This window comes from Merops nubicus, unplaced genomic scaffold (genome assembly GCF_000691845.1).
Source record: "Merops nubicus isolate BGI_N331 unplaced genomic scaffold, ASM69184v1 scaffold6259, whole genome shotgun sequence".
Classification (NCBI taxonomy): domain Eukaryota; kingdom Metazoa; phylum Chordata; class Aves; order Coraciiformes; family Meropidae; genus Merops; species Merops nubicus.
In genome coordinates this window covers 66,810-91,186 of record NW_008631706.1, presented here as the reverse complement: position 1 = coordinate 91,186, position 24,377 = coordinate 66,810, and the positions used below count along the sequence as shown (strand labels likewise).

The window sequence follows — 24,377 nt, the reverse complement described above, 5'->3', positions numbered from 1 at the left end:
ACTGAGGCAAAGAAAGTATGTCCAGGTGACACTGAGTTTTGGAGGATGACTGCAGTGTGCTTCATTGTTTTTCTGTTTCAATACTAAAACCTGGAGCAAAAGAATAATGTAGGAGCCTCACTGCTATTTTTCTTGTCCATGTCCAAAAAGCTATTTGGCTTCTTGCTTATTCTTAGTGTTTGCTGCTGGCATGTGCCTGCAGAAGCCAAGAAGCTAGAAGCCATAGACACAAGCCCCACTGGGTTCACTTAGTACTTGTGTCCTGTCTCTGTCATATGTAAGGCTGGATCTGGTCTGAAATTTTCCTTAGGCCTGTCGGTAGAGGTGTTCTCCCTGTTTACCATTTAGCTGCACTCCTCTGGTGGCCAGCCTTGTCCCATTTGCCATGAGTGTGTCTGAGGATGGAGTCATTGCTCAGTATGTTTTGCTGGAACTGTTGCATTATGCATGAAAAAAATATTGTCCTGTGGGTAGAGGGAAGGAAAGAAGCAGTCTCTACCTGAAATGCTGAAACATACACCAATAATATGCACGTGGATTTTCTTAACAAACAAGTTATCTTGTAAAAATGCTGATTTAGGTAGTCAGTGCACCAGAAAAGTGTTGCAGCAAAGACTGTGAAAAAGAAACACCTAAAGCCCTCTAAAAAATTAAGCCTACACCATATATTCTTCTCTCCAGCATTCAGTGTTGCTTCCTAGACTAGCAGAGTCCACACACAGGCTGCTGTGAATTGTCTTTCTAGAGATCTGCCTTTCCTTGACCTTATACAGGGAGCCGCAGTGCTTTACTCAGAGCTCTGGGTTCTGCTAGGAGACAGACGGCCCAAGAATTAGGTGTTCTTATCGTGGCAATATCTGTGGGGAACCTAGTTTCAAGCAGGAACAGTTCCTTCAGTTTCCTGTACAACATCAAGGACATGGTCAATACCTAATTAATAAAATCTGTACTTGAACTGTAGCCAGGACATTGTAAAGTGCTAAGAAGAAATGACTTTGGGCTTATATTGGCCGTTAATATTATAAGCAAAGCATACAGTTACAGTGTTTTTATCAGCAGCTGTTCAAACACCAGCAATTAGGCCTCTAAAAATTGTGATGTTAGCTTAAAAATTATAAATTGAGGCTTCTTTTTATTTGTCCTTTATATATTTTTTTAAAAAAAAATTTCTCAGGTGCAGTCAGGTCATGCTTTCAAGCTTTTTTTTTTCGCACAGGAGCTAAAAGCTTTATTTTTTTAATGAAAGACATTCTATTGTAAGCATGACTGGAAGTTGGAGCTTTAAGGAAACAACAAATATCTTAAGAGCTGGCAACAGTAAAGTCATTGTAAAGAGGAGAGAATCCAGTTTGCTGTAGTGCTTTCTGTAACTGGGTCACCCTGTTCGTTCATTGGTTTGTTGCCAGTGTTCTCTGTTGTCTAAGGCATTTATGCTATGATAATTTGTAGCAGGCAGCAGAGCAGATAATGAGGAAGAAGAAGAGGAGGAAGAGGAAGAAGGCTCAGAGTCAAGTAGTCCGCCTGTTTCTTACCAGATGAAGCCTCCCCCAGAAGGCTGTTGCACTACTGATGGTAAGAAATGCACTAAACATGCTGGCAGAAGGCATTTGCACTACTGAAAAGGGTAGGATTGGGGCTATTTCCCCTATAATACAACAGAGCAGGAAAATCTATATGATACAGAAATCATAAAAATGTCAGTGTTCATTACCTGCCAGATAAAGCTGGATTGCTCTTTGGTTGCTCTTATATTTGACTAGATCTTTGCCCAGTGTATTGGGTAAGTTTTTGTGTTGGAACGCCTGGTATGAGGACAGGACTTCTGTTCCCTTAGGCAATGCAGCCTTTGGAGGGTTGAGTTTGCAGGCATGCTGTTTGCTAAAGTGAATGTGGTAATTCTTATGGCTTTATCGTTGCTCTTTTCTATTTAAAGTGTGCCTTGTTCAATGTTGCTTTAAAAAATATTCAGAAACCCGGGAAAAGCTGGGTAAATTTACTACATATTGAAAACTATTATCTCAGGTTTTGAATGTAAGGCCTAAGTTATTATGTTAGTAAACACTCCCATGAATATGTAGGTTGCAAAACATCACCAAGAGAAACTTCGCTGCACATTTTCAGATTTTTGTTTGTTAATTGTACTGGTAGCATCTATTTATGGCTGACTGAAAGGCAGGGAAGAAAGTGATCTCACAGTTTGCCCTTGACTTCAAAGGCTACAACTTTGTTTTTCATTAAAAATATATGAAGTCCTTTAATACAGTTGTGAGTATGAAACAAAAATATCTTGGCAACTTAAAATATGATGAATTGATTTTTTTTTTTTCTAGGTTTCTGCCAGGCTGGTAAAGATTTGAGGCTGGTTTCAATTTCCAATGAACATATTGAGGTACCATCAGGGTTTTTACTTGTTGGTGCAAAGTCACCAAATTTACCTGATCACCTCTTAGTGTGTGCCGTGGATAAAAGATTCCTGCCAGATGACAATGGGCGCAATGCCCTGTTGGGTAAGTGTCTGTGATTCCAGTAAGTGGATTCTTCTGTGGGCTGCACTTAATAGCTCATCTTTTTTTTTTTCCAGAATGAGTCTGGCTGATCTTGTTTCCGTTCCGTGTCTACAGTAATGCTCACTGGTGATGCACAACAAGATAACAACCCAGAGCTGGCTATGCTTGCCTTGGAAAGATACAGAGTGAGCCAGTTCATCAGAAATGGTTCATCACCTTCTATCCATTAGTCTAAGGCTAAAGTCATTGTCCAAATAGTTTGTGTGCTAATGGCTGGTACTGCACATCTGGTAACTGGAGTAGTTGAACTGCTGCCCGTCTCTTTCTTAGCTTTCCAGATACTGACATGAGCAGACTGTAAGCCTGTCAAATGGAATTTTCAGGCTACTATGTACATGTAAACAGTTTGATGATAGTTTAGGCTACAAAAATTTATGACCTTTTTGAGATAGGGGCAATATTCTCCACCATGTTTGAACAATAGCAAGGGTTCTGGACCCTAACCTATGACTTTTTTGCTATCATCACTGTATAAATAAATATTAATGGGTTTAAGCTGACATTTTTCCTCTGTGTAATTAGGTAATACTGTGTGTTTGAATAATACTGCTTATAGGATATTTCAATTTCTTGCTTTTCGTCTATTTGAAAGTCTAACTTCTGACATTAAAACTAGCTACTTTGAACTATTTTTAGCTACTTCTATCTATTTTTACTACACCCTTTCTGGTGCCCGTTAGCATCTTCTAAATCTACACAAATAGGGAAGATCTGCAACCATGTGAATGAATGAGCCAAATAATAATGTTATTAAAATGGATTGTTTTTTATATTGGGAAAAGTGGTATATAATTTTTGGTCAGGCACCCTGAGGTTCTTATGTATAATTTTCTTAGTTAACCAAAAAATGCTGAATTATATATCTGTGTACCAGTCTGAGCTTTAAGCAGCAGAAGGGAAACATTTGTTCTGTCCTTTAACAGTTTCCTTTCACAAACACTGAGGGATATGACATGAGCTCAGTTGTTATCTCAGTTTGAACAACTCTTCAAGGCATTTGGGATAACAGTGTAGTGTGAAGGTGTGTAATGTAATTCTATGTACAGTAATTTCTCTCCTTATGTGATCTCCCAGAGTTGGATTGGTCACAGTATATTTGACCAGTGATTGTAAAAGAATTAAGAGGGTTGTAAATCACCCACATGTTGTCATTTTAAAGATAAAGACAGGAATGTTGTACCACTGAAGTCATTCAGTGCTAGCACTATTAACAGCTTAAGCTCCTTAGGCTGTTATCAGAGAGGAAATAGTGTGCTTGTTAATTGCATGCTAAACAAGAACAGAAAAAAGCAACAGGAACATAACTGGGAGGATTTTATGTTACTTGCATCCTCAGTTTGCTTATGTAATACGTTTTAGTTTCCTGAAACCATTTAAATGCTTATTTTTGACTGTTGTTATACACTTAAACACCAGAGAAACACATTCTTTTGCAAAGAATTTTAATAATTCACTAGGATCACTTTTCTGTATTCTGTAACCAGTTTAAGTATGAAAGAATTTACACACTTTAAGATCCAAAGTCTTCATCTGGTAGGTAGAAATAATGTTTCTGGTCCCTAATCTCATGAAAAAACCACAATATATATTACTTACTTGTACAACAGATCATATTGTAGATAGAAATGATTAATCTTGTTTTTCATACACTGATGAAAGACAAATCAGAGTAAGTAAAATTAGAAGCAAACATGAATAGTCTCACGGTTTCAGACACAGAGTGAGATAAAAGACAGAACCATTCTTGCTTTAAATTCTCTATTAGTGTAGCACAGTGACCTCAGTCTTGTGATAGATTTTAGTTCAAAACATTTCACATGAGGAATGGAAGCTTTTTTTTATTGTCTTGCTTTTAAAGAGTAAAGGCTTATTTTTGGTGTTCCCAGTTTAGACTGTTCTTCTTCAAACATGTTAGCCTTCTTAAACAACATGGAGAGTGGTCCCTTCAAGCATTTCTAAGTTTAGAGGGAAATTGAATTGGATTCATTTTGAATTGGAATGATCTGTTCTTGTGAGTCAGAGTATATCCCACACATTTGGTCAGGCTTATTTGTGGCACAGACACATCACTTGTAACCCTTCAACCTCATTGTTTTTGCCTAATTTCATGCTTTTGCTCTTAATATATTGTGGTTTTGTAAGGCAGCTGTTACCCAGTACTGTGGATTTTTTTTCCAAAACAACTTCTGTGAAAGGAAAAGGCACCAATGAATTACTTAATAGTTTCCTAATTTCTCATGGTCTGCCTGCATATAAAGCTGCCTGTGGAGCATACAAAAATTCCAGAAGAAAACAGGAAATGTCTTGGTAGTTTCTGGGCCAGCTTTTGACTTATGGTCTTGTTCCTATTAGGGCTGATTTGCCTCTGGGGCATATGCCAATTTATTGATTATGCTAATAAGTTATCCCACTGTCAAGGCATATGTGCTTGTGATTTGAAAGTCATTTCTGTTGGAGGTTGTTTTGTTTCTTTGTTTTTACAATTGGTGTATTATTCCATAGAAGAGAACTCCCATTTTTAGGAAAAAACAAGCAAAAAATTTTCTCTGTCTGAATATGTGCATCATATGATTCTCTTAATCAACTTAGATCACAGGTTTAACTACTCTGAAAAACAGGTTCAGATCTTTGCCTTCAGGAGCTTTTTCTTGGGTTTTATGTAACCTAAAGGATGTTTAGATGGAGGAAGGTCTTCAATTGTAGTGTGATATTTATAATTTTCTAATAAAAGCAGCTAACGTGTACCACTCCCAAAGGTTTTTTTTCTCTTTTGAATTTTTTCACCGGTTCACACTCTTTAAGAGAGTCTCTCATGCTAAACAAATCAGCTACACACCCGTCACTTTCCTTCCCAAAGGACCAAACAGCTGCCTGCCTTCCTGGCAGGGAATAAGAAATCTTTTTTTTTTCCTGTGGATCCCTGAGGTCAGACTGACATAGGAAAAGATTAGTTTGCTTGCATTGTAAGTTGTGTGTAAGATGAAAACATTGTGGTATAAAATACTGTGGCTGTTTCTGTTAAAATATGTAATGTTCTGTTTGGCTTTTGTAATAGGGAGTTTCTTTACATTGGAGCTCTCCAGTTTGACCATATTGATTTCATTTTTTTTTTTTAAATTTAGGACTTCGATCTTCAATTGGAGTGGTACTGAGTAGGTGGGGAAAATGTGGAGCACTGTTAGTGTTTGTGTGCTTTTTCTTGTGAGTAGAACTGAAAAGAAAAAACACTTTTGCTGCAAAGTTGAGAATATAATAACTTTTTGAGCAAGCTGCCAACTTTCCACAAAAATACTAACATTAATTAAAAGCCTGTTATTCATTTAAAACACAAATAGGAAGAAAATTTTCTACCAATTTATGAAAGATTAGGTGATGAAATATTAGATAGATATCGTTCCATCCTGAAGTGCTCCCTTTATCCCTAGCACAAGTTCACTGGTGATCCAAAGGGACCATTTCCATTTCTACAGTGGGAGGGTAGGTCAGGTTTCACACCTTTTTAGCCCAAGGTCCTTCCTCTGAGCACAAGGTCCCTACTATGGAAGAGCTTTTTAAATTATGAGCAATTGATCATTGTGATGTGAGCAAATTCAAGCAAATGCATATGATAGAATACCAGATATAATCAAACACATTCTGATTAAACAATCTTCAGAGGGTAAGAGCCTTAAGTCACTACTGAACCGAGTTGGATATGAACTGGTGACCTGAAGGTGAAAGGCTTTTAGCCCCTAAACTCCAGGCATTGATTTCTAATTCTCCTGTGAAATCAATCCCATGACATAGATATATTGAGTCACCTTATGGCTGCCCCGACTTGCCTGACCTTTGTCCTCTCTAGAATGTATGGAGGAATATTTAATGGAGCTTGTTTATGAAACAAGCTGTCCCCTATATCAGCTGCTGCCTCCGGCCATGGCCCATGAGCAGGGCATTCAGAGAAAGGAGGATGATGAAATGTTTGGGTCTTCCTGTGTTACACAGTGTGCACCATGAAGTGCAGAGGCTGGCAGAGCTCTGCAATGCGCAATGGTTGAACAGCATTTTATTGCACTGGGATTATAATCATGTTATCTGTGATGTCAGATCTGAGCTGCGTTAAGAAAACGACGGCTGTCATTGTGAAAAGTGTCAGTCAAAATGAACGGGATGAAAAATGCTGCTAGCAGGAGCTTGCAAGAAAGGATTCTTAGTCTAACTCAGAGGAGCTGGGGAACCTTGAGGTGAAAGATGATAGTTTGACTTTAATGAAAAGTTAAAACCTAAACCTCTAAAATGTTCTCCAAGGACTATTCAAAACAAATGAATAATTTAGATCTGTGTAATCCTTACTAGGCCTCACCTCTATGCTATATGTTGTGTTAACTAATTTCCCAGTAGACTTAGAGAGTTAAAAGTAGGTGATTAGGGAAAAGGTGGTTTCAGGTAGACGTTGTTGCTAAATCTGGTTTAGGCAGATGATCATTGGCAAAAGTTACCAATAATGACTGGTCTAAAGTCCAGGTGAAAAGATTTTATGTCTACTGTCCAACTTCTGTTGAACAAATATTTTTGCTTGTGGCTTTGACAAGTTGCTGGACACCCCCAGAAAAATGATAAAACCTAAGAAGTGTACAGTACAATTTTAATTTTGCAAGTGCTTCTATTTCTATTTCAAGTGCTTCTAACTTCATGCTTCTGTTTGAAAACACATAAGGGCTTGTCAGTGTCAACCAGGGAAAAACTGCAGTGCTGTTGGTCATGCTCAGAGTGCTGCCCAAAGTATGGGAAGTTTTCATTTACTAGGAGAAGGATTTTTCATGAATTCTTCATCTTCATAAAATGCATGCAAACTCTACAGCTTTTGCCACATCCGTTCTAACTTTGTTTCCTTTGTTGTTGCTTTTATTGCAGCTACTGAAGGATCTGTGATGTTAGACAGATGCTTTTGTGCTGACTGATATAACACAGAGGATTCTGCAGAGTCATGACTTGTCCTGATTTTATGAGTCATAATGACCTTTATCATCCTACTAACCAGGATCAGAAAGATAATAGGCAGCTTTCATGAGTTGTTAGCCACTTGTTCCCATGGCTACCAGACCAATTTCCACATGAACTTAGGTTTTTAATGAATTCTTCTGAGTCATTTGAAAACTAATGAAAGTGCTCAAGTTGTAAACCAAGCAACAGGTGTTACAAAGCATTCTATTTCAGTGGTTTTATTTTACAGAAAGAAAAAGGCATTGACTTTTAATTTGAAAACCTCATTTGTTTGAAATATGTGATTGAAATAATTTTCATAAATGGCTCTTAATTTTACCTATGATATTATTGATCCTTTACTCTAGTTACTTATTTCCAATGTTACCGTCCATATGTTATGTGACATGTTTCCCTTAGTTTTGCTATTATCCAATTCTCTGACCACATCCTTTCCATTTCAGTTCCTGTGATGACACATAAAAATGTTCATTAGATGTGATTAAAATAAAAGAAAACTCTGTGCTTCAGCTCAGGTGTGGGGAGCATAGTGAAAAATTTCCACAGGGAAGATGATCTTCTCATTGCACTCCATAGGATTTCTTTGTAGATAAGTATTCTCAGACAGTTGTATTTGTCTGATGCAAGATGAAAATTTTACAGGAAATACTTCAGAAAAGGGACAAAAACGTTGTTTAAGACTCAAAAGGCAGATAACTGTGTAAGGAATGCCCCTTATTTACGATGATAATGACATCACCATCGTGAGCCCCTCTTTGAGGCTCAGACTGTGCATCTCAGAATGAGAGGAAATGGCAGTATCCCTGGAAATGCCCCTGAGTACAATAAGCTTCTTTATGTGCAAGGACTGTGTCTCTGTTGTGTCTATAAAGTTGCAGACACTTTGTCTCCGTAATCATAAATAGTTTAAACTGCTGTGAAGTGCTAACACAGTCCAGCCATCACTGGAGAAACTAATAGCCCAGGAAGGCTCTAGTATTTTTTCCGCTCTAAAAAAGCATCTTTAGTAGGAACTTTGTACTTATACATACTTAGATCTAATTAAGTATGATAGATTAAATATACTTAATTGCTTGAGACTTAATTTCATGTTTACTTTCAGTGAAAGCTGAAACAGAAGTGAAGCATGTACTTTCTGTGGTGTTGAATAAGGCTGGGGTTAAGCATGTGATCTAGTACTTGGTTTAATGTTTCACAGGTAGGTAATAAATAGGAATTGTGATTTTTTTTTTTCCTGTGGGCAGAAAATGAAAAATATGGCCTATTTTAATTGTTCTGTAAATGTAGGGTTCTGTTTTTGCAATCTAGTATCCAAAGTGCAATTACAGAGGACTTAATTTTTTTTTTTTTTTTTTTTTTTTTTTTTTTTTTGAGGAAAATGTTAATAAAAAGTTCACTCTGTGGAAAAAGCAAACCAAACCAACAGCTTTTCTCCAGGGAAAAAAAAAAATCGTCTTTGGCTGTTATTAATAGTGACCCAACTAACTAATTGGATTATATATATTGTTTATTTTATCAGGCTTCTCTGGCAATTGTGTTGGCTGTGGCAAGAAGGGTTTCTGCTACTTTACAGAGTTCTCAAATCACATTAATCTTAAACTGACCACTCAGCCCAAGAAACAGAAACACTTAAAGTATTATCTGGTCAGGAATGCACAGGGAGCTCTGACCAAAGGATCTGTAATCTGCTGGAAAGGGGCAGGTAAGATAATGAAGCTGTCTTCCTCAAGCTCTGGTTTTCATCATCCAGGCTTAGCTATCACAGGGACGGGTGTCTTTGTGAAACATAAGACAGAAGAAAAGACTCTTTAAAGCTAGGTGATTACTAGAGCAGCTGTAAAAAGCAATTGACTGACCTAATATGAGAATGGCATGTCTGAAGACATCAGTTCCTCCCTTCCAAGTTCTGTAGCCTCTATGTAATTCATGTGTGAAATTACAAATATGCAAAGGAAAAGCAAATGCCACACTTATCAAAGGATAAAAAACTTCTTTTCTTATTAAGAGTTCAGGGGCCGTCAGTCTTTATCCAGCACCTGCTCCAGCACGTTGTTCCAGCTACCAGAGGGTCTGGGCCTTTCGGGAAGCACCTCGAGTGAGCCGCTCCCAGCAGCAAACCCAAGTGCTCCAGCTGGGACCCAGCACACAGGTAACACTTAGAAGGAAAACCTGCTGGGTTTTCACCTACTCCCACTCTTCTGTGCATGCACATTTGTCTGTACTTGTGTGAGTGGAAAGACAAGCAATTAAGTATGCTACCACATGAAATAAAGCAAGTAGAATAGATTTAGGGGTATATGACAAATAAAGGAAGCAAGCATACTTTGAAGGCTTCTTGCTGTTAATTTTTTTCCACAAAGATTTATGTCTAAAAGGTTAGCAAATAATAAAATAAGTGTTCTGCAGCTTGTTCATAGCTAAGGCAAACCAATTTTTTTTTTTAAAAGCCATTGTTTTTAAACTTGCTGAGAATAGGTATATTCCTCCAGCTATTGCTTGTCTGTTCAGAGATGACAAATGTTATAGGAATCAGTGTAATTTCAGCTTTGTCTTCTAATTCAGTCTGTTTTATGTTATGGCCAGGATCCTTTTTAATGCAGGCATTATATGGGCATCAATTTAAAATCTTCTGAGTTTTTATTTCTGCTGAGAAAAGTGGGTTTAATATTAAAATACAAACTCATGATCAATATCTATATTTTTTTTTTATTAAAAATTCTTTCTGAAACATTTACTTCACAGAATCACAAAATCTCTACGGTTGGAAAGAACCTTTAAGATCATCAAGTCCAACCATTATCTAACTCTACCAGGCCACTTCTACATCATATCCCTGAGCAACCCATCTAGACGTTTTTTAAATACATCCAGGGACGGTGATTCAGCCTCTTCCCTGGGAAGCCTGTACTTTTCCATTAGCTTGACATAAATGAAAGGTGATAGAGGCTAGAGTGATCTCTCAGGGCTTCTTCATAATGAAAACAGCTCTCTAGTGTCTTCGGTTACAGAGATTCGCACAGGCCAACTGAGGCACATCAGTTGGAGGTTACAGCAGATAGGTATGTTTTGTGTGCCAGAGGTTACATATATATAAAAAGCTACATTAATTACAAGCGTATTAGGCTTGAGAAATCCTCACTTTTTAATGCAACATAGTCAGAAAGAAGCTTGGAAAGAGGATGTCCAATTGGAATGGATGCTTAGGAGATTTTTAAAATCAGAGCCAATTCCTGTCATTCTTCTAGCTGGTTCTTGAGTAAACTTCATGTAAGAGCTAGGGTGCACCTGCAAAGAAGCTAAAGGATCTGACATATGTATTTAATTGCAGAATCAGATTTTGCCCAGGCAATTTAACTGGGAGTCACAGAGAATAATCTGGTATGAGATCAGAAGTGGGTTTGTTTTATTCAGCATTGCATTCACTCTGAGCAGATCCCAATGGCTCTATGAAAGTAGATGATCAAGTGATCAGTTAATGATATTAACTAGGAATCTTGACCTAGTCATGCTTAATGTAAACACTTTGTTTTTTTTCCTGCCAGCTGCAGCCACAGATCACATCCCTTCAACGGCAGCATTCAGCTCAGCAGTTTATAATGGCAAGGAATCACCTAAACAGCAGTTGGTGAAAAATAACTTGTCTGCTCTGACGAGACCTTCGGTCTTAGGTACTTGTTTGGATTTATTGTTTAATAACCCTAAATTCTATATTCCAAAGCAATAATAGGAGCTTTGAACAAGTGATACCATGACTCTAATTTCCTGTATGACTAGAAATTACTATTCTCTCCCAAGTCCTGTCTGACCATAACACTTTTTTTCTGTGTTAGTTTTCAGGGGAAAAAAAAGTTTGTGTTTCCAGCCATAGCTTTGTTACAGTTCAGATTATTAATTGGAAGGGTTTTTTTTTCTCATATTTATAGTTAGTTAATTTAATAGAAATACAGACCAGATTCTGAATCCAGGTCCTTAAAGAATGTGTCAGTTTGCATCAATCTCACCAAAAGGTTTTATGAAGGGAATTAAGAAAGATTTCTCAGTAATCACTCCGAGGATAATTCCAATGTTGCAGTTCACCTTAAGATGGAGCACTAGGCTTCGAGAGCTAAGTCCAAATTAAATAAATGATACTCACTGCACAATTATTACAATGCTTTGTGTTGTTTGCTGTCACAAACTGTATTCTATGTCATTGGCTTAAACAAGAAAGTTGGTCTTCACTTTGGCTAGAAACATGCCATAGTTCTATTTTAATAAGTCTTGCCAAGTTTTCCTGCTGGCCCGTTCAGGTTCTTGATGTCTTTCTTCCATGCAGCAAGATATTATTGCCAGTTCTGTTCAGATGGATTACTTTCACATATCAACCTATCTGCAGGAAAGAAGGCTCCGAGGTGACCTTATTGTGGCCTTCCAGTATCTTAGGGGGGCCTACAAGAAAGCTGGGGAGGGACTTTTTAGGATATTGAGTAACAACAGGACTAGGGGGAATGGGGCAAAGCTGGAAGTGGGTAGATTCAGGCTGGACATGAGGAAGAAGTTCTTCCCCATGAGAGGGGTGAGACCCTGGAATGGGTTGCCCAGGGAGGTGGTTGAGGCCCCATCCCTGGGGGTCTTTAAGTCCAGGCTGGATGAGGCTCTGGGCAGCCTGATCTAGTGGGAGGTGTCCCTGCTCATGGCAGAGGGGTTGGAACTGGGTGATCCGTGTGGTCCCTTCCAACCCTGACAGATTCTGATCTGTTTTAGCAGAGGACTTTAGAGCCCTAATGGCTCAATGGTTGGACTTGATGATCTTGGAGGGCCCTTCCAACCTAAAGGATTCTATGATTCTATGAAAACAGTCTTCGTAATGCTTCGTCACCTTTGTGACTTCAGTCACATTAGGGCTACACAGTACAGGAAGGAATGAGCCGCACACATGGCGAAGTACTGCCCTCGCGTGGTAAGAGCTTAAAGGACAGAGTCATCTTCGAAAACCTCTACAGAAGGTTCTTCTGCAAAAGAACAATCTTTTTCTGGATCTGAATAGCTCAGTTTTATTTTTAATTTTAATGCCTTTTGCAAAATTAATCCCCCCCTTTTTAATATAAGACTCTTACTCTGTCTTGAATTTTATGTGGGACAAACCATTTTGCCAGGAGATAAAGCCCTGCAGGTATGAAGTAGTGTTAGGATCTCTGTATAGTTATTTCTAGAAATAGAAATAGATTGATCCTGTAAGATTCTGAGCAATTCCTGGAGGACCATTACCTGTCAATAATTAGAAATACTTGATGTTAGTGAAAGCTTATCATTCTACTCCTACTTTTTGCAGTCGTGTAGAAGAAGATTCAAGAAAGTAACAAAAGAAAATACATGAAATTAATCATCAGGAGCTCCTAGAAAAACTGGGAAAATTAAGTTTTTATAGACAAAGGTATTGGACCTACATGTGGATAGAAGGAAGTGCAGAATTAATTTGCTGGGAGCTAATATGGAATAACAAACTCAAAAATGGTAACCAGCAAGGAGCAGCTAAAACCCTCTAGACGGGAAATTGTTGAAAAGAACTCAGATCTTTATTAATAAATTACCCTGAAGCCCTTGAGAACTTTATTTTGCAATAAGTTACATGACACAGTGTCATTTGTTCAGAAATAATCAGAGCAAAATGCACACAGTCTTGACCTTAAAATATTAACACTTACAAGCATTCTTAGTATGTCTCATTCTTACTACATTGTACTTAGTACAGAGTAAACATTGGCATAAAATAAGTGAAGTTTACGTAGACCAGAAAGTTACCAGAAATTTCAATAGGTCATAGCAACTAAATTTAAAAATATAAAAATTTGTTTTATTCATGGAGTTGACCCTATCTACCACAGTACTTAATGCATGCATTCAGTCTAGCAAAACATATTGAATTACCATGAACAAAACTGAATACATTTTATTCTAATACTTTTCTGAAATATCATTGTTATTCAGGCACTTTAACAAATTCAGGACCTCCAAAAAAGCGCCATAAAGGTTGGTCACCAGAATCTCCATCATCTACTGAAACTTGGAACTTGCAACTCAACCCACAGGCTCCAAACAGAATAAAAAATGGTAACTTATACCTAAGGTGTTGATTTTTTTTTTCATTATTCAGAAAGTAGTGGGTATAAAGAGGCAACATTTTAAAGATGAATGCAGATTTATGTTAGAGTTTTGGAAGGTGTTTGATACCTACATGCTCACCTACATTTAGGTGCTTCATTTCCACTGATTTCTTTTTGAGGCGCTGAGCTTAACTCTCATTAGGATCCAGTCATCAAGGCATTATTAATAAATCCAAACATGTCTGTGTCCATCTTTAGACACTGAAATACCTTTTAGATATTAAAATCAGTGTCATAACTCAGGTCAATATATCATTCATGGTTTCAATTATTTTTCACAGTATTCTTGGCACTTGGATTTCATAGTCTAGCTAGAGACTAGCATGGCATATGGTGAAACAAACCTGCTTTCCCCAAGATGTTTTCTTTAAATGTGCTGTTATTTACATTAAAAATACCATACAGAAGTTATGACTGAGTAAACATTGAATCTTATGTTTTTTTCTTTCTTGCTGTAGCAAGAAAATCTCTTTAGAAGCAATGAAATAAAACTTATCACCTGGAACACACAAATCATAACTATTTGTGTATTGATATCACATAAGTCTCTGTATTCTTGCATTCATACCTGAAACTGTTTGTTTGTAAACATTTCAAAAACTTTAGTTGCATGTGTGATTTTCAAGGTTGTAACAATATAGTTAGCCCTCCAAGAAAGTTCTCATAATAGTATGGGTTGTGGTAACAACTCATTAAATGCATGATGTAACCATAAAAAGTATTTGATACTTGATACAAAATGTGGGTATGAGAAGATATTGAATAACTTCTCTTTGAGGAAATATTTTCTAGGCCTGACTCCAGTAATAATATCTAAAATTTTAGATGGAGGAAGCCTAACATCTTTACCACATTCTGCTTTGGTGGGACCAGCCTCATCTCCAGTGGTGGGCTCAGGAGAACCAGTCTCAGTTCCTGACAACTTGCTGAAAATCTGTAAAGCAAAGCCAGTTATTTTTAAAGGTAAAACCCCCAACCCTGCAACAAGACCTTAAATCTCTGTTTGTAAGAGGTGTAAAGATATGTCCTACTGCTTAAGCTGTTAATTTTTAAAAGTTTACTATTACATTTTTTTAATGCATATGTGGGAAATTATGAAATTGATGTGTACAAACATTGTTTATTTTGTAGGTCATGGGAACTTCCCATATCTTTGTGGGAATGTTAATGATGTGATAGTGAGTCCTTTGTTGTACACCTGTTACAAAAATTCACAGTCTTTATCTAGAGCATATGAACAATACGGCGCCTCCACAATACAGCCTATTTCGGAGGAAATGCAGCTGTTACTCACTGTCTACTACCTTGTTCAACTAGGTAAGATTATTTTACAGCCAGATAGACTGCAATGAATATATTACATGCCAGCAAATGAGAAAAGGTATATTAGGGTAGGACAGTATTAGATATTAGTCTTAGAACAGGTGATCTTAAACAATTTCATTCATGATAATGAAAGAAAATTAAATAAGCAGTTCTTGAAGATGAGATAGATGGAAATAAAATCAAAGTTCATATTTTCCTATAATCTGGGACCTCAACAACTAAAAATAAAAAAGGACAAGAGCTGTAATTCACTGCTCTTGCACACAGTCTGTGATTAGAAGTCATATTATGCTGAGACAGGCAGTGCTCAACTTCTTAAATATTCCTAATTGATACTTAGGTTCCAATTAGGGCAGCATTACCTGAGTATCATAAAGGCACTCCAAAATGAAAAATTTGGTTCACATCTGCTACAGGCAATAGTGTCATGCATGCATAAATAGGAAACATGATCATCTCCAAAAAAAGTACATATTTTGCAAAAAATTGCTTTTTACTCAACCATTTAAAAAATTGTTTCCTAATACTTTCCTCTTAATTTTTTTTTTTTTCCAGCCTCAGACCAGGTCCCTTTGATTGACGATCTGGAACAAATCTTGATGCGTTCGTGGCGGGAGTCCCACCTGTCTGAAATCCGCCAGTACCAACAGGCTGTCCCACAGCCCTTCCCGCAGGTGCCCGGCCAGGCTGCTCCAGTGACTTCAGCCCAGCTCCCCTGGCTGGCGGGCCTGGCAGCCAGCTCCTGCAACGACAGCGTCCATATCATCGAGTGCACCTACTCTCTGGCTGAGGGGCTTTCGGAGATGTTTAAGCTACTCACCGAAGGAAAGTTAGTAAAGACAAACTATGTGGTGATCATATGTGCCAGTAGAAATCGAGCCATTGATTCCTGCATTGTGATAACAGGTAAGATCCCAGGGGTGTATCTCCAGGCAAAACCTCCAGGCTGTGAGGGGTTCTGTTGGAGTTGGAACAAGCTGACTCATAAAGCAGAGCTCTAACCATCAAGTGATGGATTTTGATGAACCTAGGTTGATGCTGCACAGTTGGGTCTCTCCCCAGCAAAGCACATTCTGCCTGCATTACCCATTTCCTCACCAAGGCGTCCCACCCAACACTGCTACAGAAAAAGTAATGATGAGTTACAGCACACACGGTTCATGAAGTTCTCCTGCTCTGTGTGACTGGGATATCGCTGTGAGCAGGGGACCAAACATTTTATTGGCTTCTAAAAGATAGTCTTTCAGTGTCATTCCCTTCAAAAACCTGTTGAGGGCTATGCTGATAATTGAAGAAATTCCTTAATTAGCCATTCAAATATTCATTATGATTGTAAGATAATTGACAATTCCTTTGTCTGTTTATATGAACTTTTTATATAGCATATCAACAAATATTTCTGAAACTGGGAAAAAAACCCCAAAGCATTATAAAACATGAATCAGTTCTACAGGTTTCTGGTGCATACCTATGTAGGAGAGAGAAATGATTAATCTCTGCCATTTTTGTGCATTTATTTAGCTATGTACTGTTTTTTATTATGACAGAACAATTTTAACTTTAGTTTGAAGTGCTCACAAAATCACTTTTTTTTTTTTTTTTTTTTTTTTGTCTTTTAGGAAAGTATCAGGCAAGAGTTCTGTCTGAGAGCATGCTCACTCCTTCAGACTACCAAAAAGAAGTTAACTATCAGCTGGTCACAGGGAAAGTGGAATCTCTGGGGTCCTTCTTTAGCACACTCTGCCCAGGTACCTAACACATTATAAAGAGGCGTATTTCCAAGTCCCTGAAATTTTTAAGTCAGAGAAAATAGCTGTGCTCATTATCTCCGCAGACGCAAGACATTTTTAGAAATATATGAAAAAAGGCAGGACAAAGTTGTGAAAGTACCTTTGAATCGAAATTCCTCCTAAGTGTCAGTTTCTAAAATCCGTCAGTTTCATAAAAATATGCCAGCAAATAGCTGAATGTATTTATTCTTAGCCATGCAAATCCATCCATATAATAAGTAAGTCCATGTTCATACTGAAAGCATAAATTCTTTTGCCCTAATCACAGAATTTGCTTAGGCCATGATAAAACAGAGTTATTTCATCAAAGGTAGGATTTGTCCTTTCAACTTGCCATACTGCAAAGTTGATCATGATGTGTGAGAAAGAGAAGAAAATTGCAGAGAGCCAGGATTACTAGATAATTTTTAAACTGAGTATACTGAGCATTACTACTGGCAGTATTATCTGGGCACAGGTGAGCCACATGGAAAGTTAAACTGTATCACACACCTAGAACAAATGCACCATATTTGTCAGTGTTAGTGGGATGTCACTGTCCCCATTGCCATTCACATCACCTCAGTAGATCTGTACTGAGATCACAAGAAATGTGTCATGATATTTTGAGTGGTCATTTAAGAGAAACTCATTTTTCTTGAACCATCATGTAGTTATGTTAGTGTTTCTGTTCTTAGTATCTTCAAAATCACTTTTGCTATTGCTATTGTTTGAGCGGAACAAGAAAATGAGCATCCTAAAAACAGTTCAATAAAGCATACCTTGCTTACTTCAGCATTGTGTTTAGCTACAAAACTCAAATTTTCAGCTTTATAGTGAATTATTTTTCTTTCTGTCTCTGAAAAATATTAAAAATTTAAAAATATTTATCAGATTTTCCACAACTTCTTATAGCCTTTACTAGTGAACAGTGTAATACCATGGTCTGAACACAAACTGAGCCAGTTTCATGCCTTTGTTGCTGATGTCCATCAGGGCCTTGAGGGTATTTTTTTACCACCCTCCATAAATGCTCTAGCCAATGGTCTGCAGAGCTGGTCTGTCATCCCCTGGCCTGATCTGCATTTTTATTAGTGATATGCTGTAAAAACAGATGCAATAGAAAATAACAAAAGAGTTCATGTATAAAGCAAATAAGCCAAGGGCAGGATAACTAAGAAGCATATATAAAGCTCTTTAAGATCTGCAAAAGCAAATCCATATGGAATGCAGCTCTTATTAACATGGATGTTTATTCCACTATCCCTTCAATTTGATAGAGGGTGACATTGATCTTTTGCTGGAGAAATTTTATCAGGAAACCCAAGGGCACATCTCTTCATCACTTTCTGCTTCAGTAAATAAACCAACAGCCCTGAATGGAACTGGAACACCTGTGTGTACAAGTAAGTAAGGAGGATTTTCTGAAGAGGTACAGGGTGGTGTACTTGAGACCAGGTCTCTGTGTGTGCACTTAGATCCATCTAGGCAGAGTCCTAGCCTCCTGAAGGCAAAAGTCCTGAGGCAAACAGCAACTCATGTCTTGGGATATTCAGATTTACACTGATGGATGTGCTGCTTCATTCCACAAAGGCTGTTGTAGCCTTTGAAGCTCTGTTTTTTCTGTGGTAGCAGAATACTATTGCACAAGTTAACTTTCAACTCTCAGGCATTTAAGAGACTTATAAGACCAAAATGCCCAAATGCAGAAAGATTTATCTGCTTATTCCATATAGATTTTCATAAACTGGAACCCCCATTCATAAGCAAAATACCTTAAAGAGTAGATCAGTCATTCTTTGCCAGACTTTAACATTAGGTTAGGCTTCGGGCATACATCTAAACAAAATCTTTCCCGTTTCCAGGTTATGAGATGGAACGACATCAGATTCGTCCATTCCAGCTAGCAGTGGCTCAGAAACTGCTGTCTCACATTTGCTCAATTGCTGACTCCAGCACTCAAAATCTTGATTTGGGCTCCTTTGAGAAAATGGATTTCTTGATTTGTGTTCCACCATCTGAAGTGACTTATCAGCAGACTTTGTTTCATCTCTGGCACTCAGGTGCTCATTAATTAGCTTTATTTTAGATTCACATGCCATCATTAAATGCATTTGTATCTGGAAATAGTGACATTTGTTCCATTTCTTTAGGTATCTTATTAGAACTTGGATTAGAAAAGGAACATCTTACAAAGCAGAGGGTGGAACAGTATGTTATGAAACTAGATGCAGAGGCCCAGATTAAATTCAGAGTCTTTTTACAAAACTCTATGCAGAATCCACACACATTGTTTGTCCTAATCCACGATCATGCACACTGGGATCTAATGAGGTAAGAAAACTATAACTTGTTCTTAGAAAAATTATTATTGTTTGCATTAGCTCTCCAGATTTTCTGATTTATCCCTTCCTCCATGTTTGTTTGCATCTTTCTGCTAACTCTGTCTTCCCATGCATTGAATAAACAGGCTTTCTTTTAAGGTCCTCCATGACTACTTCTTATCCTGCTTATTATATTATGCCTCAGTGGAACACTTCAGCTTTTCTTGCTCACCCTTCTTATCTTCTTTCAGACATAGCTATTGTTTTTTTTGGCTGGTTGTCATCTGTTCAAAGGAAAGCTTCCTGTGAAAGTACACAGAGCTCATTATCCTCTGTCAGTGTCCTCTGGGCTGTAAAACATGCAAAAACCTTCCACAGTGAGTAGACAACTAGTGAGCCAACACCGCTGCTTATTTTTTTTTTTTTTAACTGATTGGCAATTTTCCAGAACAATTTTTTTTTTTTTTTTAAAATTTTTATCCAGAATCACTGATTTGTAAGACTTGAAAGCTTCTGTGGATACATAGGTAGATTTCTCAGGGAAGCAGGGAGGTTTCTGTCCAGTGTTTACCAAGTTCCCCATCATCTCACTTGCATAACTCATTGCTTCCCTCACAGAGCCCTGTGTCCTTGGCTTCTTAACAATCTGCCTGCTGAGAAGTTGGACTGCTTTTACTTTCTGGCTCCTGAGGTGCTTGGGAACTTGGCAAATGTGCTGTATTCCAGAAACACCAACATACTCGGGAGCATGGTAGTGTTTCTGAAATGAAAAACTATGGAATCTTGTTTGTGAATGAAATGGCAAGGACTTGTCTTTGATGCTGGTTAAGAATGATGATTTTCACCAGAACTTTATTTTTGCATATGAAATCTCAACTCCTCTATATCTTAGGAACTTACATGACCTGTTGCATCTGTCACAGCCTTTAAGGCATTTATTTAGATAACATCCTTGAGTGGTAGTGAAGAACTTCTATTGCTTCTTTACTCTTTTTTTTTTCCTCTTATCTAATGAAGATATGCAAGTTAGAACTACTGAGATGATTATTCTGCACAACAGGATTCATACCACCTAACTGAATGTAGTTAAATGAGGTGCCTAAAACAGCAGTGTAATTGCTTGGGATTGCCCAATTAGTTGCAACAGAGCCACAGGCATCTCTGAGGGCTGACTTGGATCATGTTTGGACACAATCTCTGCAGTTACTTCTCTTTCTCTGCTGGTAACAGGAGCTTGCAGTGACTAGGCTTGTAACTTAGTCACTGCAGGTAAATGCCTAAAATTAAATAGCACGAATTTGGATTTAAAACTAACACCAGAGCAAGGAATTGACTGTGGGTGTTCCATTACTGGCATTTGCACTAATAACAACGATTCAACCCTTTGATAATAGCTCTGTAACAGGTACCTTACCTCTGTTTCTCTGTTATACTGACTTACTGCTTGACATTCTTTGTCTTGATTTTTGTAGGTAAGAATTGCATTTTCTTACGGACAGCACTAACAATTTGGTCAAAGTTCCTACAGGGCTATGTGTCTGTTGGTAACTGCCAAAACATCAGCTTCCTTTTATCCTTTATCTCTGTAGCTGTAAAGGACTGGTAATTTACTAGCTAGGGAGCTTATCAGAGTTACAGAAATTTTCAGCTGCAGTGAAATAATTTGCATTTCTTTCCCCATTCTTCTATACAACAAAAGCAGGGTGAACACCAGTCTTAAGTTCCTTGTATGTGTTTAACTTCAGTTTCACATCCAGGTCAAAGCTGTTCCACAGACACAAATGTTCCCCTGTGCTGATCACTTCGGAGAGTTTTGGTTTCTTTTTTGCAGTGCTATGCATAGCCTTTATCCTCAGACAGAACTGTCTACAGGACTTGTTGATAGACTGTTGAACTGCAGGGAGGTGAAAGAGGCGGCAAACATTGTGACCCTCCATGTGACTTCCTTCCCCTATGCACTGCAGACCCAACATACTCATATCAGCCCTTACAATGAGATCCACTGGCCTTCCTCATACAGCAATGTAAGATGGGTACTTTGACATGCTTTTGTGAGCTTTTCATAAGTTATTTTACTTTTATATACTTGATGAAACTGTGGAGGACCTGTGATTTTTTTAAACGAGAATGAAGTTTGCATGGCATCTTTTTCCTCTTAAATACGTGGCAAGTTCTTTTCCCCATTGTTTATCTTGTAATTTCTTGCTGTTTTTCTTTATTCCTTTTATATCTTTTACAAACTGTAGAAGCTCTGCTAAATATTTCTGAGCTTCATAATGGAAACCATCTGAAAATCTCTCTCTAGTGCATTACTGCATAAATATATCTACATATATGGATTTTTCCTTATGTGTGTACATTTATTCCATACATAGCTGTTCCGTCTGTGTATACGTATATGTGGGGAGAAAGAAAGAGAGAAACAAGGAAAAATTGGGTCAAATTTCTCTTTCAAAAAAAAAAATCTGTTTTTCTCTCCTGTTAATATGCATGAGTAAATGTATGCTTATTAGATAATGTGATTGCAAAAATATCAGATACCAGTGGTTAATCAATTGTAAATTAATAATTGATAGACTTCACCTTCATGTTTTTATTACTTCAATTGCTTTAGGGTGTAGATCTATATCATGAAAACAAGAAATACTTTGGACTGCCAGAATTCATTGAGTCCACACTCTCTGGACATAGTATTCCACTGCTTCGGTACGACAGCTCTTTTGAAGCAATGGTGATGGCTTTGGGAAAGAGGTATGGTTACCCTCCTCTGTTTAACACAGGAAATTTAGTGACTGGAGTTACTAGCTAGAAGCGTGGTGGTTGTTTTTTATTTTTTTTCTCACTCTTCCACAGGTCAGCTCTGTATGCAGGGGCATTTCACTCATTCTTATTTTCTCTTTTTTGTATCCATTTGGCCTGTAATCTAAACAGTCTATACTGCCTGTTACTACAATCGTGCGTATTATTTAGCCCAATTTAGAGTGTGTTCTTGTTGTCACCAGTAGTTACTCCTATATTGTGATAATTTAACCTTGCATCATCATGTAATTTCAAATGTGTTACTACATTTGCCCAGTGTTGTCACTTGCTGACCCTGGCTGGTTTGGATGCATAGAATTTTTTTACATTACACTTGAATCACAAAAAGTAGACGTGTCACTGTGATTTGTACATTTAAACTAGAGATGAAAACTTCAGAGAATCATCAAACCTTGAAAATGCATCATCGGTTTTCCTCAGTCCCTGTGGAGCAAGTCTAGAATAACTGCAACAGAGTAGTGATACACTATGTGCATCTGTAGCTGCAGATGAATTCTTTGGGATCTGCAAGAATCATAGAAATGTTTAGGTTGGGAAAGACCTTTAAGATCTTTGAGTCCAACCATTAACCTAATATTGCCAAGTCAACCACAAAACCATGTCCCTAAGCACCACATCTACAGTCCCTCCAAGGGTGGTGACTCTATCACTTCCCTGGACAGCCTGTTCAAATGCTTGACAACCCTTTTGGTGAAGGAATTTTTCCTAATATCCAGCCTAAAGTTGTTTATCCACCAGGCTAAACAACCTCTGCTCGTCCAGCTGCTTCTCCTAAGACTTACTCTCTAGACCCTTCACCAGCTTCGTTGCTCTTCTTTGGACATGCTCCATCACCTCAATGTTCTTTTAGTGAGGGGCCCAAAACTGAATATAATAATCTAGGTGTGGCTTCACCAGTCCTGAGTACAGAGGTGCAATCACTTCGAGTCCTCCTGGCTGCACCATTTCTCATACAAGCCAGGATGCCATTGGCCTTCTTGGCCACCTGGGCACACTGCTGGCTCACTTTTAGCTGGCTGTCAACTAACATCCACAGGTCCTATTCCACCAGACAGCTTTCCAGCTACTCCTCCCCAAGCCTGTAGCATTGTGTGGGGTTGTTGTGTCCCAGATGCAGTACCTGGCACTTGGCCTTGTTAAACCTCATACCACTGGCCTCCACCCATTGCTCCAGCCTGTCCAAATCCCTCTGTAGAGCCTCTCTACCTTCAAGCACATTACCCACACCTACCTAACTTGGTGTTGTCTGCAAAGTTACTGAAGGTGTCTTCGATCTCATTTATATTATTGATAAAGATATTAAACAGAACAGCCCCCAGTACTGAGTCCTGGGGAACACCACTTGTGACTGGCTGCCAACTGGATTTAACTCCATTCACCACCACTCTTCGGGCCCAGCCATCCAGCCAGTTTTTAACCCAGTGAAGTATATGCCTAGCCAAGCCATGAGCAGCCAGTTTCTTCAGGAGACTGCTGTAAGAAACAGTGTCAAAAGCTTTACTAAAATCTAAGTAGACAACACCCACAGCCTCTCCTTTGTCCACTAAGAGGGTCAGCTTGTCATAAAAGGAGATCGGGTTAGTCAAGGAGCACCTGCCTTTCATGCTGATTGGGCCTGATCTCCTGGTTGTCCTGTACATGCCTTGTGATGACACTTAGGATGATCTGCTCCATAACCTTCCCTGGCACTGAGGCTGGACTGACAGGCCTGTCGTTCCCCATGTCCTCCTCCTGATTCTTCTTGTAGATGTGTGTCACATTTGCTAAGAAGCGGACGAGACAAGTAAAATCTTGTGAATTTGTATTGCTACTTGGGAGAGCGAGCACATCCACACTTAACTTGCTACAAGGTGCTTTGGAGCTCTGATCACACATATTAGGCACTTCTCTGAGCAAGCCATGGTTCCTGGACAAAACATATTAATTTTTGTGAAAAATGGAGAACAGTAAGCTATTGCATAACTACATCTCTCCCTGCCCTTCACGGGGGATTTAGAGGGGGGTAGGCCCTACACGGGGGATTTAGAGGGGGGTAGGTGGGCTTGGCAACTTGGAGAGCTCATTGGATGCTGCCTATGTATTTCAGTTCTCTTGGAGACAAGAGTAAGTTGGTTCAGGGCTTCAGTAAGAAAAGAGAAACATCCCACCTTAAGAGTAACACATAATGAAGAAGACTATTCTTGTTGATAAAATAATATAATTTTCATTGATGATATTACTGAGGACCTTAGTAAATACTGTGTGATAAATTTTGTAAAATCAGTAAAGTCTTGATAACTTCCAAGTGTTGTAACCTTAGTGGACTACTTGCTTAATAAACCTTAACTGTGAAATGGGGAGACAACACCAGGTCTGAGTGTGGAATGATGCATTGCAAAGTCTGTCCAATGTCAATTTGGTTAGTTTCTGTTGAATAGTAGATATGAAGAATTCTTTTGTAAAAAT

General features: G+C 38.3%; 1 protein-coding gene across 1 annotated transcript in view; it reads left to right on the top strand.

The window, feature by feature from the left end:
- GREB1 (growth regulation by estrogen in breast cancer 1) overlaps positions 1–24,377 on the top strand; it is a 60,036-nt gene that overhangs the window by 5,762 nt on the left and 29,897 nt on the right. The window contains exons 2-16 of the mRNA XM_008947672.1: positions 1,450–1,572; positions 2,331–2,507; positions 9,070–9,252; positions 9,556–9,699; positions 11,093–11,218; positions 13,518–13,640; positions 14,519–14,656; positions 14,825–15,010; positions 15,575–15,925; positions 16,639–16,767; positions 18,069–18,194; positions 18,654–18,851; positions 18,942–19,122; positions 20,944–21,136; positions 21,727–21,863. Coding sequence (XP_008945920.1) covers positions 1,450–1,572; positions 2,331–2,507; positions 9,070–9,252; positions 9,556–9,699; positions 11,093–11,218; positions 13,518–13,640; positions 14,519–14,656; positions 14,825–15,010; positions 15,575–15,925; positions 16,639–16,767; positions 18,069–18,194; positions 18,654–18,851; positions 18,942–19,122; positions 20,944–21,136; positions 21,727–21,863 — 2,515 coding nt within the window. The remainder of the gene's footprint in view (positions 1–1,449; positions 1,573–2,330; positions 2,508–9,069; positions 9,253–9,555; positions 9,700–11,092; positions 11,219–13,517; positions 13,641–14,518; positions 14,657–14,824; positions 15,011–15,574; positions 15,926–16,638; positions 16,768–18,068; positions 18,195–18,653; positions 18,852–18,941; positions 19,123–20,943; positions 21,137–21,726; positions 21,864–24,377) is intronic.